General features: G+C 39.5%; 2 protein-coding genes and 1 pseudogene across 2 annotated transcripts in view; 1 reads left to right on the forward strand and 2 right to left on the reverse strand.

Annotated features, from left to right (window-relative positions):
- Positions 1-17,766, reverse strand: part of LOC139441721 (mucin-3A-like) — a 193,036-nt gene that overhangs the window by 167,261 nt on the left and 8,009 nt on the right. The window lies entirely within an intron of this gene.
- LOC139441747 (putative nuclease HARBI1) lies at positions 4,694-6,816 on the forward strand. Its single transcript, XM_071222529.1, has 3 exons — positions 4,694-5,424; positions 5,923-6,031; positions 6,550-6,816. The coding sequence occupies exons 1-3, from the start codon at positions 4,694-4,696 to the stop codon at positions 6,814-6,816; spliced, it is 1,107 nt and encodes a 368-aa protein (XP_071078630.1).
- LOC139441748 (uncharacterized) lies at positions 12,022-14,413 on the reverse strand (annotated as a pseudogene).

The raw sequence follows: 17,766 nt of genomic DNA on the forward strand, positions 1-17,766 counted from the left end.
TGTGTGGCTGCTTGTACTAGTCCGGACTGATGCTGATTTTTAGTGCTAGCACACTGAGATACCATGAATACCCCACTCAGACACAGTAAACTGACTCCGAACCAACCAGTCCTTGTTTTAGCCCCTTAATGCCAAGTGCCACAGGGTAACAAGTACCATATTTAAACGTCTTTTGGAAAGACGCGACCAGGGATCAAACCCCAGATGTTCCGCTCTTCGGGCGGACAAGTTGCTGAAGGAATCGCACTAGTTGATGGATCCATCGCAGGAAATTGAGATGGAGGCGCCACTCACAGGGAGTTCGACTTGTCGGGTGATCGCTGGTCTGGATGCATAGCAGGCCGTGACGAGGATCGTGAATGAGTCAAATATTTGTTATCCGTTTTTTATTTTGTTCATATGTATAAAATAACTACAAGTCAACAACAAGTCTAAAATTATTCCTTATTTGTATTGCATGGATAAGTTCATTACGGTATAAGTGTAGATTGTAGTTCTGTATAGATTGATCGTCCCATTGATACACCAGGCTTCTATTCTCACATCTTCCTGGTACCCACGTAGGTCTCACAATGATTCACAATCTCTCAGTGTTACGTTACCTGATGTGTCCACCTTACTTCCGCTTATCGGTTCACGGTTTATTGACCAATATGTGTCGTGTTTACAGGGTGTAAATTATTGAGGTTTCTGTATTTCTGAAGGTTTACCCACCTCCAAACCTTCCAATACAGATGAATTAAGGCATACAGATGCAGAGGCACTTGCCTCCCAACTTTGGCTTCAGAAACCTCAAAAGTATGTTTTTTTAAGCTCGGGTGACAGGCAGTGATGTGAGGAAGGTGACTTGTCATCAAGGTCACATGACAGTGGTGATGGTCCGTACAAATAGCAGGAGCGGGACTTTGAATCAACTCTATTTCTTCACTAAAGGCCATCGCTGTGCGCTGTCTTTTGTTGTCGTAAGGTAAGCAGTGAAAGCATTAAGGAGTCATGCAGGATAAGCATACAAATGTAAAAAATATTTCGATTTTATTAAGATTTAATATGATATGACAAGTAGGTTCATAAAATTATATACTATTTTGATCACAGCTTTGTCAGTCCACTGGCCTGCAGTGTCTTGGAACTCAAGGATTCTTGGTCGGTGTACTGGCCTATTGTGTTGAAAGAGTTAAACATGTCACATTTACTTGTATTAGTGTGTGCATGGTGAGTATATGTAAACTAGATGTATTTCATTTCAATATATGTGTGTCTGTGTTAATCTAGGATATTTGTGTATTCAGTAACTTGTATTGTGTATTAATAAATCGATAATAGTTCAGATGTACTGTTCATATATGAGTGAGTGAGTGAGTGAGTGAGTATAGTTTTACGCCGCTTTTAGCAATATTCCAGCAATATCACGGCGGGGGACACCAGAAATGGGCTTCATACATTGTACCCATGTCGGGAATCGAACCCGGGTCTTCGGCGTGACGAGCGAACGCTTTAACCACTAGGCTACCCGACCGCCCGTTCATATATGAAAATAAAAATGTAAACTGCATATCTAAGCATATTATTGTGAATTGTTTCAACATGTATAGCTTATGAGTGTAATAGATTGTTATTTAATCTGCTTCGGTCTTAATTGTATTCATTGTCCAAGATCCCAGTCATGACGGCAGTCGTTGCTACAGTAACGGTGGGTGACCGTGACATTACGTGATCAGTCACAAGACTGATCAGACTCCCAGAAGGCCCAGATGATAACTGATTATCTGTGCCTTTGAAATATGACTTATAATATTGTATTGCCAATGACTGACTTTGTTTTGGGGTTACTGAACAGAATTGACATTAATGCAGCTTGCCTTAATGATAATTTTTGACGATGCCTGAAGGGAATTACTTTCTTCTTTTTGCAAATTTGTTCCAAATTTGGGGGCAGCTTTGCCATCAAGTAATTGAATGAACGCTGTTCAATAATAAGAAGAATAGTAAAGGCTGCTTGCCTATTGCCGATGCTGTGTACATATTGTGGGATGTAATTTCATTTGTCAGTCATTCTGTTGCCGGTTCGACAGTTGACTGCACCCAAGGATTTGAGACTTTGTTGCATGATTATTGATTATGGATAAGGTTACTGCATGTGTACTTGAATGAGAAATAGTTGATGTTTTCATTGATGAACTTTATCAACAAGGTTCTAATTTCAAGTATTTTGATAATTAGACCAATGATGATGATGCAAATATAAATGTAGGATTGCCAAACTATGAGTAAATGTGAGTAGTTGTGATTGTTGAGTCAGGTGAGGTGTTGTTTGTTTGTGTACAGATGCTGAAGCTAAATTTCAACATTTACTTGAGAAATTATAAGAACAAACTGTTGTAATCTTCAGTTAAAGAGGACTTCATGGAGTGTAATGCATGAATTTAAAGTAATTTCCTATTTGATTTACAAATGACTGAATTTTGGACAATTAACTCTTTTGGACATCAGAGATTGGGCAATCAAAGTTTTCACCGTCATACATGTAGGAATGAGCAACCTCATTCTATAAGACGATGGAGAGAATCATTTCTAAATAAACTTCCACATTTAATAGGACATTTTTTATCATTGGATCAAGACCATAAGAGCAAGAGTGAGTTGAATATGTCATACAACATTCTGACATGGAACATGTTGATGACACAGAATAGTAAGATTATATATTGGATACGTAGAACTCTGAAACAGAGCACCAGTTGTTTATTGGTGTTGTGATACTATTGTGATTTTTTTGCCTGAAGAAAAATCCTCATATATCTTTATATATAAGATCGAAATGTTAAGAAAATGTTTTTATTACCAATCTGCATCTACCGAAAAAGCAACAATTTTACAAAGAATGATAATTTGATTATGCCTTTATAAGCCTTCACATGTTATTATTCTCAGATAGGTACAACCCAAGACAGATCCTATCATTACATTGTAAAATTTCATTTTATTGTTTTTCCTGGTCCTCAGATGCATACACATGAGTTTAATGTCATATTGATATTGTATTATTGTATTACTGGAAGTAATGTGTATATGAATATATATATTTGCCATAAGATTCATATGTTTACATTTGATAATCTGTTATCAAGTCGTTGGTCAATCGCATGGGACATGCTCTACAACAGGAAGGGCATGTATAACCAGGCTATTTTGGTACTTATTTAATATTTACCCGGGTACTTAAAATGTAGTTGACTATTGATTTTGCTTCTCTTAGTGACAGAGATAACTTTTTCATTAGTAAAATGAAATTAGTAGAATCTAGTCTTGCAATATAAGTATCAGAGGGGAAACGAATGGACAGAACAAATTGTCAGTCTTGAGATGATCGAATATTTCTGAGTTCTACTGCTTGATTGGAATGTCTGATTAACATGATTTAGTATCTTTTCGGCACCTTCCAGTCTGACATAGTGTTGGGTTTTTGTCGTAAAGAGGTTGAATTATGAGAGTGTTATTATGAGTATATCGGTTGACCAATGCTCTTTTTATCCCTCAAACTTCTCCCTTTCAATCTAATGATAAATTAATATGACGTTGTTGGTTGACTAGCACTTGAGCCCGTACTGGTTCACATACTCTTAAACTATTTATAAGTCTGAAGACTGAGTAGTAAAACAGCTTCCTCATGTACTGGGTTCTGATCTCGCACTCCGAGGCTAACCCCCATCTATTAATACGTGGATTTATCTTCTAACTTGCGTCTATGTGGGTCAGACCGGTTTCTCCCTTGTTCATTTCACATATCTTATCTTAACTAACAGTTACTCTTAAATCACCTTGGCTGTTTTGTGACAACCTCAGCTCTCTACACCTCCCCGAGATTTCAGATTCCTTCTCGTACTCTGCACCCTGTCAATTATTTAAATATGATTGGTCACCATGTGCGCTCCCGTATGATATTCTTTGGGTACATTTAATGGTTGTACACATTAATACCTTTACATGCATTCATATTATATTCAAATTAACACTTTCCATACACACATATATTCATGGACAATAAATCACTTTTAAATTATCTTAATTTTATATATTAAAAACCGGGAGTACAACTCCAGGTTATTATCCTCCCTTCCTTTGGGTAAGAAAATGTATTCACAATTACATTTTCTTGCATATACCCGTGCTGAGGAACAATTCACAGCTAATAGTTCTTGTGTAGCACTGTATATTATCTACAGCTCGTCGTTCCATTCCGGTTCTGTCAACTTTTCTGTGTTCTCAGTTCACAGAGTCAGGGGTTGCTTGGCATATTCACATACGAATACGTCATCCCTTCCTTTATTTTCATCCTTGAATAGATCAGCCACACAATTTCACTTTCTAGCCATATTTCTAAGTTAACCACAATTCAATGGCTGAACACCTTCACCCACTTACTGCACACCATTCCCATTAAGTACCCACCAATTGGAATGAACCCGTACTTTGATCTGGGGCCGTATTTATCAAACAACTTAAGTCATAAATAAAACTTAAGTCAGTTAAAAAGACTTAGTTTTCTTGTTTTTTACTTAAGTTTAGTGGAAAAACTTGAGTCATATTTAACAAAAGACTTAGACTTAAGTTTTGTCATTTTCTGACTTAACTATTAAGACTCACCTTGCTAGGCTTAAATCATGTATGTTTGACTTAAGTCATGTAAAACAAAATGGCTGCCAGACGCAATTCAAGAATATTAAAAGAGAGAAGAGATATACTACATTCATTAGATGACAATGAACTGATACAGCGCTACAGATTTGATAGGAACAGTATTGTTTATATCTGTGATATCCTTGAGCAGGAGTTGAGTCCCATAACACAGCGGAGTTGTGCCGTGTCCTGCATTACGAAGGTGCTTGTCACTTTGCGTTATCTTGCCACTGGCAAATTTCAAATGTGTAACGGTGATGACCATGGTCTGAGCCAACCCACTATCTCTCGGGTGATTTTCCAAATGCTTGACTCCCTCACAAGTCACCATATCCTTCGTAGATTTGTTACCTTTCCTGTACAACCCCAAGAAATAAGACGGCATCAACAGCGCTTCTATCAGACCGCCAATTTCCCGGGTATTGTTGGGGTAATTGTTGGCACCCACATTCAGATTCAGGCCCCATCAGTTAATGAAAAAGAATTTGTCAACAGGCATAATTACCATAGTGTAAATACACAAATAGTGTTTGACAGTGACGATCGTATCATCAACATTGTTGCACGTTGGCCTGGCTCAACACATGACTCCCGCATTTTGACAACAAGTGGGTTATGTCGGATGTTTGAGGGGAACCGGCTACCAGTAAGTTGTCATCTGCTTGGAGACAGTGGCTACCCTTGTCGGAGATGGATCCTAACACCATTTTTGTGTCCTCTCCAAGGACCACAGACAAACTACAACAGGTATAAATATTACTTCGTTCAGTTCACTGCGAGCACTCAGCAATAGAGTGACTTCCCCTGGTTAGGTAGAATACTATCTCAAACCTAAAAACGGAATGGAAGAGTTACATATATTTGCTGTAAAGTATTATTCAGGCATCATTCCGTTTAATTCCTACTTAAGTGTCGTAAATTTATGTAAGTTGCAAATCAGGTAAAAAAATATGTATGATTATATATTCATCAGAAAGAAATAATAATTATTTTATCTCACTTCTCTTTTATGTATGAAAACATACTAGTATGAAGCATTGATTCTATGAAATATAACCACACACATAACAAGAAACAGCAATATTAAGGGGTTTGCAATATGTTGTCATTATAATGACCAATGGATTGAAAATGTTAGTTTCTATCGCTGAGAACATAGCAAAATGTGTTCTTCTTTTTCTTATACTCCCAATTTAAATTTTATATGATTATCTGCTAATAATGATTATTTATTGCAATTGTCAGATCACATAAGAAAACAAGGAGTTGTGTGGAGAGGGGAATTGGGCAGCTGAAACGGCGGTTTCATGTTTTACATGGGGAAATCAGACTTTCCCCACAGAAGGCTTGCAAGGTATAGAAATTAGAAAATGTTTTCATTCCTTTTTATTCAATTTCAGTAAAAAATGGAGAGTCTTCATAGACTTACACTTTAATGGAATTATTTCTTTTTCACATTATTATTGTCAGGACTAGATATACTGTAGGTTGATAAATAAACAAACACAATACGGTGAACATTAATTTTTTATTCAATGAAGACAGTAACATTTCATCAATATGACATTAAACTCACTTACTCACTCACTGTCATGTGTAATTGTAAATAAAGTCAACGCAATTTCATAATCTGTATCTGTATTGATGTTCAATATTCATTTTCTTTTGACTTATTTTATATCTAGCTTAAGGGAAAACTTTTAGGCAAATATATCTGAGATCAAACAGTACATAGTATAACATATTTGAAATACAGACCATACATTTTTACTCTTTGTCAAATTCAACACATTCTAGAAATATTTGACATTAGATTAAGGCCACATCAGTTCATGAAAGGGTATTCAATATGCTTTTTAAACATTTTTCTAGGTAATAACTGCCTGTGCAGTGCTGCATAACCTCAGCAAAGACAGGAATGTGCCGATGCCAGTTGTACATGGAAACAGCCAATCCGGACAGCTAAGGGCACAGATGCAAGGTCTATCAGCCATTGCACCTGCAGCAACAGAGTTGAGATATAGGGAACAGTTTGCAATCACCTACTTTCCATGTAAGTTATTTCCTGCTACTATTGTTTGGCACTCTAAGTATGCACTTAGTATTAATTTAAATTTTCCTAAGGGACAGCCCATTTGATATTCAGGGGTGGGGTGGGAAAAATACATTGTTGCAAGGTGTTTTTCTAAAAATATTTAGCTCATATTTTTAAATAAAACGATATCTGTGTCTGTAGCTGAAAAACTATCTAATCTAGATGTCAAATTTATTATTTTAGTTTGTGCACAAACAACTAGTACCTTAGCCGCAGCTTCTTGCGCTTTATGTATCCTACAACGTCGTATATTTTATTATGAACTGTCATCACTTGTACATTGTACTCCATTTTTCTGCTATGGATCAGGTTACACTTTACCTATCCCACAATTCAATTCTTTGTCGGCAACGCATGCGCAAACCCATGCTTCTGACGTCACTCACTAAAGCCTATTTAACCCTTCACTTACCATCCGCTCATTCTCGTTCCTATCAAAGCCATCTCGTTTATGCTTCTCGTCATCGGCCTTAATCTCGATGTTATTTTGACATCCATTACCGTGTCGTGTTGCCTATTGTCCTACTCTGGGCCAACATGTCTGCAAGCAGAGGGAAACAACCCCTTTCGTCTAGACGACCTTGTAAAGGCAAAAGTGTCAGCGGCTCAACTTTGACCCCAGATCACAACGTACAAGATAGCGACCTCACACCTCGCTCCAGTCGACCTAGCCGGGCAACCCCCCCCCCCTGTATTTGACTGAGGCCGACCTGAGAAACCGACTATCACAGCTGGGAATGAAAGTGCCTACCTCGTGGACTCGAAAATTCCTCCTCCAGCTTTACAACGAGAACGTGTCAAGTGGCAGATTAGTCGAAGTGATCAGTGACACCCATGATACGACACACGAGGCTCAACACGATAACCTTCATCACCAGCCATCAACAAGTGCAGCTAGCAGTTTACAACCTTCTGTCAACGAATTAGCCCAAGCAGCTAGAACACACATTCCGGTCGACACAGATTCAATTTTCGGCAGTAACGACATCTCCCCCGTAATTTCCGACATGCCTGCCAGATGTCCGGATGTAAACAACATGGCGAATGACAAGTCTCTCCGCGATGAAGTGCGTGAACTGAAAGCACTTATCTACTTGTTGGAAGGGGATTCTACAACACATCAGCCAACAGCCCTCCAGATGCCACAGGCCGTTCCTTCTGACTCCCTCCCACCGATCAACACCATTCCAGCCCAGCTCAAGACAAAAATCAAACAAGGTAAATACGTCAACTTGGCATTATTACTACAGCAAGATCTCGACATCAGCGAACGTGAAGCAGAGGGACGTAAAGATACCAAGCCAGGAAGGTCTCTGTCACTACCCGACTTCATCATCGCATTCACTGCTTACAAAACGTGTACTGTGAAAACAACCACGAACTATGTGCACAATTGGACGACCACAAACAGACCGTAGTAGGACTGGCTAAACTCTTTCCCGGCAAAACTAATCATTATGATTACCATAAACTGTTCGCCGCACGTGTAGCAGCATATGCAGAAAAAGGAACGCCTATTAGGTGGGACATGATGGACAAAAGGATATATACTATGTGTTCCACAGGACAGAGGGCCAGGTCATGTCAATCATGCCAGAGCATAACCCACACTTCCGAGGGATGCCCCAATCTCATGGACCCAAGGATCAGACGTCCAAGCGGGCAGTTTGACTGGACCTCCACAAGCTACCGCCAAGGCAAGTCGACGCAAGAGGTCGACCCAAAGTACGCATCAACGACAGAGAAGTGTGCAACAATTTCAATGACCAGGGTTGCCAGCGACAAACCTGCTATTTCGAACATGTGTGTGTGCTCTGTAAAGACACAAGCCACGGAAAACAGACTTGCAGGGAGAGGAAGCATAAGACATGACCGACTCCAGACAGGCCGGCTCCCCTACTATCACATAGACCCGGTAACCTAACACCAATCAATGTGACCCATCTAAAATATGAACTTTCATCTCTTCCAGACCAGATCTCCTCCAACAAACTAATCAATGGACTTACACTGGGCTTTGACCCTCTAATGGCTCCTCTGCCTACTACAACTGTCGAGTGTCCCAACAACCTGAGTGCCCGACGAGAGCCTTCTACCATCACAAAACTGGTCCAGTCAGAAGTGGCAAGGGGATACATGATCGGACCTTTCACCAAGTCGCCTTACCCCATCTATAGAGTCAGTCCCCTAGGTTTAGCTGAAGGCAAGTACAGCGGCAAGAAAAGACTAATTTTGGAGCTATCAGCCCCACACGACAAGCCAGACATCCCAAGTGTAAATGAACTAATTGACAAAGACTTGTGTTCCCTGTCCTATGTGACCATTGACAACGCTATATGGCTTATTCTGGAAGAAGGACCTGGGGCCTTGATGTGCAAGGTTGACATTTCCGACGCCTTTAAACAGGTACCCATTGCCCCCAAGTTCTGGCCGTTCTTTGGATTCAAGTGGGAAGAAGAGTTCTATTTTTATACACGTTTGGCATTCGGATGCAGATCAAGCCCAAAACTTTTCGACTCCCTCTCAGAAGAAGTATGCTGGATTCTGCATAACAATTATGACGTCAAACATATTCTCCACCTCCTTGACGACTTCCTCACCATCGATGCGCCAACTGCCGATGCCCAAAAAACCATGAACACTTTATGCGAACTCTTTAGGCTACTACAAATACCATTAGCTGAACATAAGTCAGCAGGTCCTGTTCCAGTCATCGAATATCTTGGAATTGTCCTCGACTCGCGTTCAATGACTGCTAAGCTACCACGAGACAAGTCGTCCAGAATTTCAGCACTGGTCGACGAGTTTTCTCAACGGAAAAAGTGTACCAAACGGGAACTGTTGTCACTAGTGGGGCATCTAAATTATGCATGCAGAGTCATTATCCCTGGCCGTTCCTTCCTATCCTACGTATACCTGATCGACCTTTCTAAGACAGTGAAGAAACTCCAGCATCATGTGTACTTATCCCATGCCTGCCGCCAAGACCTACACATGTGGGCCACCTTCCTGAAAGATTGGAATGGAGTGTCATTCTTCCATGACTGTACTGACACCTCTAACTGTGACATGGAACTATACACGGATGCGGCCGCTACTGTAGGCTTTGGTGGTTATTTCCAAGGATCCTGGTTTGCCGACAAATGGCCTCCAAAACTGTTAAGTGGATTGAGTGTAGAACACAGCCTCGCCTTCCTGGAATTATACCCCATTGTTGTGGCAGCCATCTTGTGGGGACATAAATGGTCACAAAAACGTGTGCTCTTTCGCTGTGACAATATATCAACAGTTCATATCATTAGGAAAGGCAGATCCAAATGTATTAAGATTATGTCTTTAATGAGAACACTAACCTGGACTGCTGCTAAAGGTAACTTTGTCCTCATCGCACAACATATCCCTGGCGTTCATAACAACATTGCTGATGCACTCTCTCGTGTGCAGCTCAAGACATTCCGAAGTCTAGCGCCATCAGCAGAGAAGAATGCCACACCATGCCCTCCCAGTTCACAAGTCATCTGGTTTTGAATACCCATCTGAATACCCTGTGATCCGCTGCCATTACCCCTCGCACCAGACACACTTACGCCACAGGGGTGCAGTGCTACATCAAGTTCATGATCCGTGTGTACCTGTTTCCAATGGAAGCCGACACTCTGCCTCCAGTGCAAGAGACGTAACTCCAGTACTTTCTTGCCCACTTTTTTCGGGGTCCTTAAGCTCGCCTATACAACAGTGAAAACATACCTGGCGGGTATTAGGTATACTTACTTGCAAGCCGGATTACATACTGTGTTTGATTGCCCAGCCTCTGGTGCCTTTGCCCCTATCCAGACATTAATGAGAGGATACAAGAAGTTACAATCTCCTGTCAAGAGTAAGAGGCTTCCCATAACGTACGACATTCTCTGTCGGATCGTCACTCTCCTAAGACAGGGTGTGCTAGGACCTTACAATGACTTGAATATGGAGACTATGTGAACCATTGCCTTCTTTGGATTTTTACTTCGACTTCGATGCCAACATCTGCGTAGAAGACATCACATTTGACTCAAATCGTGCCAGGTGCATCTTGCGACTCAAAGTGTCAAAGACTGACCCCTTTCGTCAAGGCGTACATATTTCATTGTTCACTACGAAGAACCTGGTGTGCCCCTTTCGCAGCCTGACATAACTCGTATGGATCAGACGACAGAGTGGGGCAAGTAACACAGACCCCCTCTTTGTGGACAGCTCCTTTACAGCCATTACCAGGAATACCTTTACTGAGATGGCTTAGCATTATTTTGTGTCGTGCCGGTTTTAGTTCCAGTGGGTATTCTGGACACTCTTTCAGGATCGGCGCGGCCACGAGGACCACCTTATCAAGACTCTAGGACGGTGGAGCTCTGACTGTTTTACTCGGTACATCCGAACCCCCGAAGATACCTTGTGCCAAGCCCAGATCTCCCTATGTACTGTGTGACATTCATAGGCTCGACTTCGACCTGACGAGGTGCAATAGTCTACCATGTCAGTTTGTGTATATATTTAGATGGTTGTGAAGCATTGTTCTCAACCCAAGTTTAATCATGACTGTTAGTTCCGTGTGCCATCGTTCTTTGTGCCAAATCATCTCAGGACTCTTCTGTATTGTCTATTGTACCCAACCGTGTAGAGCACAGTATATGGACTACACTATGTGCTAAATGAGGATATACAGACATTGTGCCATAAATTCCATACCCCTGCTACTGCCTCCCAGTGCTCGCTGTAATACAGACTATACGGCACATGTACAAGGACTGATGCTATTAAACTTTGTTATAAGTCATTACATATTATTCCTTGGGGGCACTCGGTTGCTACACAACCTCTCTTTGGGCGTCTGTAGCCCCCAACTCATACCATATACCTCTCCCTAACCTAACACCCGAGGCTTCACGACCTCCAAGGGTACATCTCCACTAATACTGTGATCCTAGTTCCCAGATTAATCCACAACAATACTCGGGTTGACGACCCACTAACAAGCTATCAACCCAGGATCCACGATCCTCGGGGTACTCTTTCTCTATTCCTAACACTCGGGTTTACGACCCACTAGCACCAGCAACCGAGGTAGCCCCCCTTTGTCGCCAATGTAAATAAATTATGATATTATATTCCATTGTGTGTTGTTGTTTGCTGCACAAAATATAATACTAGCCCCTACGCCTAAGCAAATATTATATGGTCGGTCCCCACTTGCGTGACATGAGCTTTACAGTCTATTCTTCTAGTTTGTAAATTTTCATTGTTAGATACTCTTTTCTTAATTTTAAACATTCAATTTCTAATACAAGTTTTTCTTTGTTTAATGCTTCCATAGAAGTCTGCTTCTGGCACTGGCAAGTCCTCTCTGGCACGTGGAAAACACATTGGCCATGTCCTCAACTTCACCGCTGACCATGATCAGACTGTAACCAATGAGAACATGATTTATAAATTATCTTATAGAAAGAAATATATATACATTATTTGTGTATTCGGAGCCTTGTGTTTTGTTTTTATACAGAGACTCGTCAATAATTGCAAATTGACTGCCTGTGGCAGACACATTGGGAAAGAACTTTAATGAAGTATACTTTAAATTTTGATTTCATAAATATATTTTGGGGAGTATGTAACAAAGCTGACAAATATGAAATACTAAGTGATGTAATAATGTTAGTACAATATCAACATCAACATTTATGTCATTTGTACCTCTCTCTTGATGTCATGACATCAAGCAGTTGTAGGGCTGTTGAATCACAGGAGTTGGATATTCCTGTCAAAGACATGTTGTCCCTCCCTATGGCCTCTACAACTGCATCTGTGACAGGACTTACAGGGATGGGAGGTGGTCTGCCTCCTGTAAGTGCAAGAGGCAGTATAGATTATAGTGTGAATGGTGTTATAGTATTTAGAAACATATCACAAAACCAACACAATATAGAGACAAGTACTCTTTTGACCTTCAAACATTGAGATAGGTTTGTCTAAAACATTGAGATAGGTTTGTGTTGGTATAATTATACTCTTAATATACAGCAACAAGTTACAATGTAGGTCTTAATAGTAACTGTGAAGGAATGACAATATCCTTTTTCCACTTTCACATTAACTATATCATTTTAGGTCACCTTTTTTATCAAAACTGTTTAATAACTGAACTAATGTAGCCATTAGTATGTTTACCAGTGGCAATGGTTTGCTGCCTGAAATTAGAAAAGGCTTTCTTTGACTGGCTCTTCAGATTTTCCATTTCTTTTCAACCTCCTCCTTGGTCCTCTTGTTCATTAAGCTTGCATTGAGGGTGTCTGTAATCATCTGCAATATAAACAACTCAAATGAAAAACACATCAAATTACATTAATAATTTTTGTCAGTATTAAATCATGCTATATGCACACTGTACATTGTACACAGTTTTAAGACTTAATTTCTGTCCTTGTGGTATTAAGTTAATACTATTAACACTCAAATTGATTTCTGAAATAAACTACTGATTGAAAAGAGATATCTTTATTTTAACATGAGACCAATTATTCATGATGTTTTAAGCATTTTGATAGTTTTTATGTCCATTGACATATAAAAATTTAAGTGAATTATGTATCGTGATACATATTGTATCATGAACCGAGTATTGCGATATGTATCATATTTTGTATCCAAAGCCCAGTTTAACCAAAAGCTGTTTAGACCCAAAATTATATGGGACTGTGCTACTAAGAAAATAATATTATTCATATTTCAGTATATTGTCATATATGTTTTACATTAATATTGTAAACAAGAGTATATGTGCATTACATAATATAACATTTCATCAAGTTCATAATACATGTATATGACTATGCAGCACTAGATCGAGGTTGTATGGGATCCATCACAATATAATTATTACTAATTAATGAATAGGAACACATTGATTGGTCTTGATATGGAAATGACATCTTGACACTGTAATAAGTTATTGTTAAATTAGTTAAACTAAGTTAATTGTATGCTTTTGACATCAAAGTGATAGTAATGTAACTTTAGGATACTAACTTGAGGCCTAGGACTAATGTATACTTTAGAAGCTAATCCAAATGCTCCAAAAGGAGTACAAAATGACATAGATCTAGGCAACTGGTTTGGGTTCAAAATCACCGAAAATTTTGGGTAAAAATTGTTAGGGGTACAGACAATAGGCCTACCCCGATGAAGATACAAACCACAGTGCAACTTGAGAAAGACGAAAATAATTGTTTGGGTCTCAGTGTCTAAATATGACCAAAATATATCATTCCCGTGGCACTGGACTTACGAAGTGTGATGATGGAAGGTTTGAAAACGTCTTGGTTATTATTCGACCACATGCATTCCTTGATACGCATTATGGCCTTGTCTGCTACATATGTATGTAAAATTAATGATGTAAGCAGCTAAACCTCTCAAAACCCATAAAAAAACACTCACTGCCGCGGAACTTCGACCACGTACCTGCCACGCCTCCTGTCGCTTCAAGGAGGTGATGCCGGGGCCAAACTTTCCTTCAATCACCACCTTGTTTGATGCCACCAGCTCTGCTAGTAGTAACGATTCTTCTTTGGTAAACTTTGGCCGTCTCTTTTTCGCGTCTTCGGTCATGACGTGGGCCTATCTTGGAGCTCGCAGCGGTGTTTATTATCATCTGCGCTGTCCTGGAATTCCCCGATGACGTTTTTCTCTCTCTTAGTGAAAAGAGTTCCACTGGTAGGCTAAAAATAGCTGGGATAGTCCTTAGTGATCACGTGTTTGCATTCAGTGAAATCGACTTAGTTTCTCACGGCAGACTTAGCTAAGTTTTTTACTTAGATGCTTCGTGAATACCAACTTAAGTTTTTGACTTGGCTAAGTAATTTTTCAGAAACTTAAGTTTTTTCTTAAGTCAAAACTAAGTTGTTTGATAAATACGGCCCCTGGTTTCCGGCTGCCTAAGTCAAGAGTTACTGACGAAAAAGGCGGGTCTTCATCGACAGACTCCTCGTCGTGGGATACTTGTCCTAGATTATTCTCTCTTGACAGGCCGCTGAGCGTTTTCTCTTTTGACCAGTCCTTCGTGGGGCTGGTCTTAGACAAGCTTCTTGGGGTCGTGTGCTGGTGGTTACTTCGGCCAAGGGTATCAACTCGGTTGGTTCTAGGGTCTCTCTCTCTTAGTTTTTCCCGGTCATGATGAATTTGTCTGCTAGCCATATCCCTAATTCTACATTTACTCCTTAAATATACAACAACAAGTATAAATATAACGATAACTACTACACATGATCCAATGATACCATAAGAAACGGATATGGTAATTGATGGATTAAGTTGAACATTATCCTTAAAATTGATATTTTTATCTGCAGTATCGAGATCATCCAGTAATTCATCAATGTTATCGACTGGTTCTATCATTGGAATTTTAACCTGGGTGGGTTTCTTAGTGGTTGTCACTAATATAGCAGTAGGTTTGGTCGTTGACGTCGTATCCATGTCTAGACTTAATTCTTTATGTAAACTAGGTCTAATTTTATATTGCGACTCAGATCTCAAATAAACTGGCAAGCTTAAATGAGTTGAGTGTGCAGCACATAGGATGAGTATGTTTATCCCACTTGATCTTGGCTCTATCGTAATAGTAGTGGGTAAGGTGGTGTCTAGAGGTAGACAAGCTAACTCAATGTCTAATCTCTCCTTAGTATATACTAACCATTTGCCCCTTGCTAATGACTTAATAACCGGAGTGTCTGAAGGAGGTTTAATTTCGATTTTACAATTTTTCTTTATCTGATCTGATTTTTGTAAAAACAGCGAGGTTATACACACTGGAACCATCGTGGTAACATAAGTAGCCGCAATCAGGGGACAGTAAGATATATCCCGTTTCGTACAAGATAAGACTTTTGTTTTGTCAAATAGTGTGTATTTTCCTTTATCAGGTGACATCGCCAAAAAGTCTGTCTTGGTTTGGAAGGTATAGGCAAAAGAGTCCTATGAAAGTTTTGATAGTATAGTTTTAAGGTATCCTTGCTCACTACGCTTCAGGGTATATAAGGCCTGTTAAGGCATGTTCAGGATTTAATGTCCTTGTGTCCTTGTATATACCTTATTACTTGATTAAACATATCTTGTAATGCCCAACAAACTAATTGCATTATTTAACAAATGGAACATAGCGTGAATTTGACCTACGGTTTCTGTGTAGGATAATACTGGCTTCATACTATCATGGTATAACATTTATACTAAGTTATCTTATAATAATTAGATCTACATCAAGTGCTTTTATGAGTTATCATGGTGTAATATTAATACATCATTTCATATAATTATAGTTTGGCAAGTAAAAATTATCATCAGGTAAAATGCATATATAAAATATCAGTAGTTTCAGTTATAGCTTTTTAGATAGTTGCTAGCCTAAGGTAATGGGAGCACATCTTCTAGACATACTATTCAATAAAACAAGGGTTACGTCTACATAGTTAATTGAATAGAAGCTTTTAGTTAAATGCTAGCCTATGGTGTCAAGATCCCATCTCCCAGACAAAGGATATGTCTACATAGTCTTATAGATTACCTGGAACTATTTTATTTAAGTATATCTGTCATCACCTACCGGGGTATATCAGAATAACATTACTTCAATTAAGGATTAGCCCCCATACAAGCTCGTCTATAGTGCATTAAGGATTAGCCCCCATACAAGCTCGTCTATAGGGCATTAAGGATTAGCCCCCATACAAGCTTGTCTATAGTGACACCCTAATCTCTTTCAAAGCATCCAGTAAATATGTCGACAAGATTAGTGCCAGTCCAACAGGATTAACAGGATTTAGTATTCCCCTCTGTCTAGCCATCCATTTAGCATAGGGCACAACCAATCGTGTATCAACCAATCCTATTCCCTTTTATTGTTCTAAATTTTGTTAAATACATACTGTAGGCAGGTTTTAGGCCTAAGTATATGCACCTCAGACTTAGCCCAAAGCACTCAATGGGAAGTTCACGACGCCCCACTACGAAGTGATCACTTCCCAATAAACATAACCATAGGAAATACTAACGTCCCCGACAAACCCGAAAACTCAGAACCAAAATTTAACTATAACCAGGCTAACTGGGATAAATTCCAAAATATCTGCAAACAAGCCAATCTAAACGAGATAGAACATAATGACCCAGAAACCTTCTGCAAAAACCTAACAGAATACATAATCACCTCAGCTAAAAACTCAATACCCTTTAGAAAAGCAAACAAATCAGGCAAACCCTCAGTACCCTGGTGGAACAAGGAAATAGAACAAACCAGACAAAAAAACGTAAAAAAGCCTTCAATAAAGCCAAACGCGACCATAACTACATACCTATAGCCCACAAACTAAACCATGAGGTCCAAAACCTAGTCAAATTAGCCAAAACCAGGGACTGGAAATTTTTTTGCGAGGGATTAAATAACCGCACAGATGCCAGGACGGTCCGGCGCAAAATTCAAAAGACACAAAAAAACTCCTAATATAAATAACTCAACCAACCCCAGCAAATAAAAGAAAAAGCAAATAACCTAGCTAAACACTTTTCGACCATCAGCAGTAACAAAAACTTCAGTGATAAATTCCAAACAAAACTCAAAACAGAATCCAAACCTACCAAAGAATAAAACGATAACCTAGAAATAAACCAACACTTCACAATAGAAGAACTAAACTATGTACTCCAAAACAGGAAAAAGGGAACAGCCCCAGGACTAGACCTAACATCCTATCAAATAATTAAAAAAAAACTCCCTCCCAAGCTACTCCAGTCACTACTCAAACTCTATAATCTAATCTACCTAAACGACCAGGTACCAACCTCTTGGAAACAGGCTCTAGTTATCCCTATCCCTAAACCCGACAAACCTACAAACCAAGCAAACTCTTACAGGCCAATATCTCTGACCTCAAACTTATGTAAAGTAATGGAATCTATGACCAAAA

The sequence above is a fragment of the Haliotis cracherodii genome, unplaced genomic scaffold, assembly GCF_022045235.1.
Source record: "Haliotis cracherodii isolate W230 unplaced genomic scaffold, xgHalCrac1.p SCAF_43, whole genome shotgun sequence".
In the NCBI taxonomy this organism is placed as follows: domain Eukaryota; kingdom Metazoa; phylum Mollusca; class Gastropoda; order Lepetellida; family Haliotidae; genus Haliotis; species Haliotis cracherodii.

Bases quoted from the DNA above. Each gene is read 5' to 3' on its own strand.
- LOC139441747 (XM_071222529.1), top strand. From the start codon at position 4,694: ATGGCTGCCAGACGCAATTCAAGAATATTAAAAGAGAGAAGAGATATA. The intron at 5,425-5,922 runs GTATAAATATTA...TGCAATTGTCAG, and splicing joins CCACAGACAAACTACAACAG to ATCACATAAGAAAACAAGGA. The intron at 6,032-6,549 runs GTATAGAAATTA...ACATTTTTCTAG, and splicing joins CCCCACAGAAGGCTTGCAAG to GTAATAACTGCCTGTGCAGT.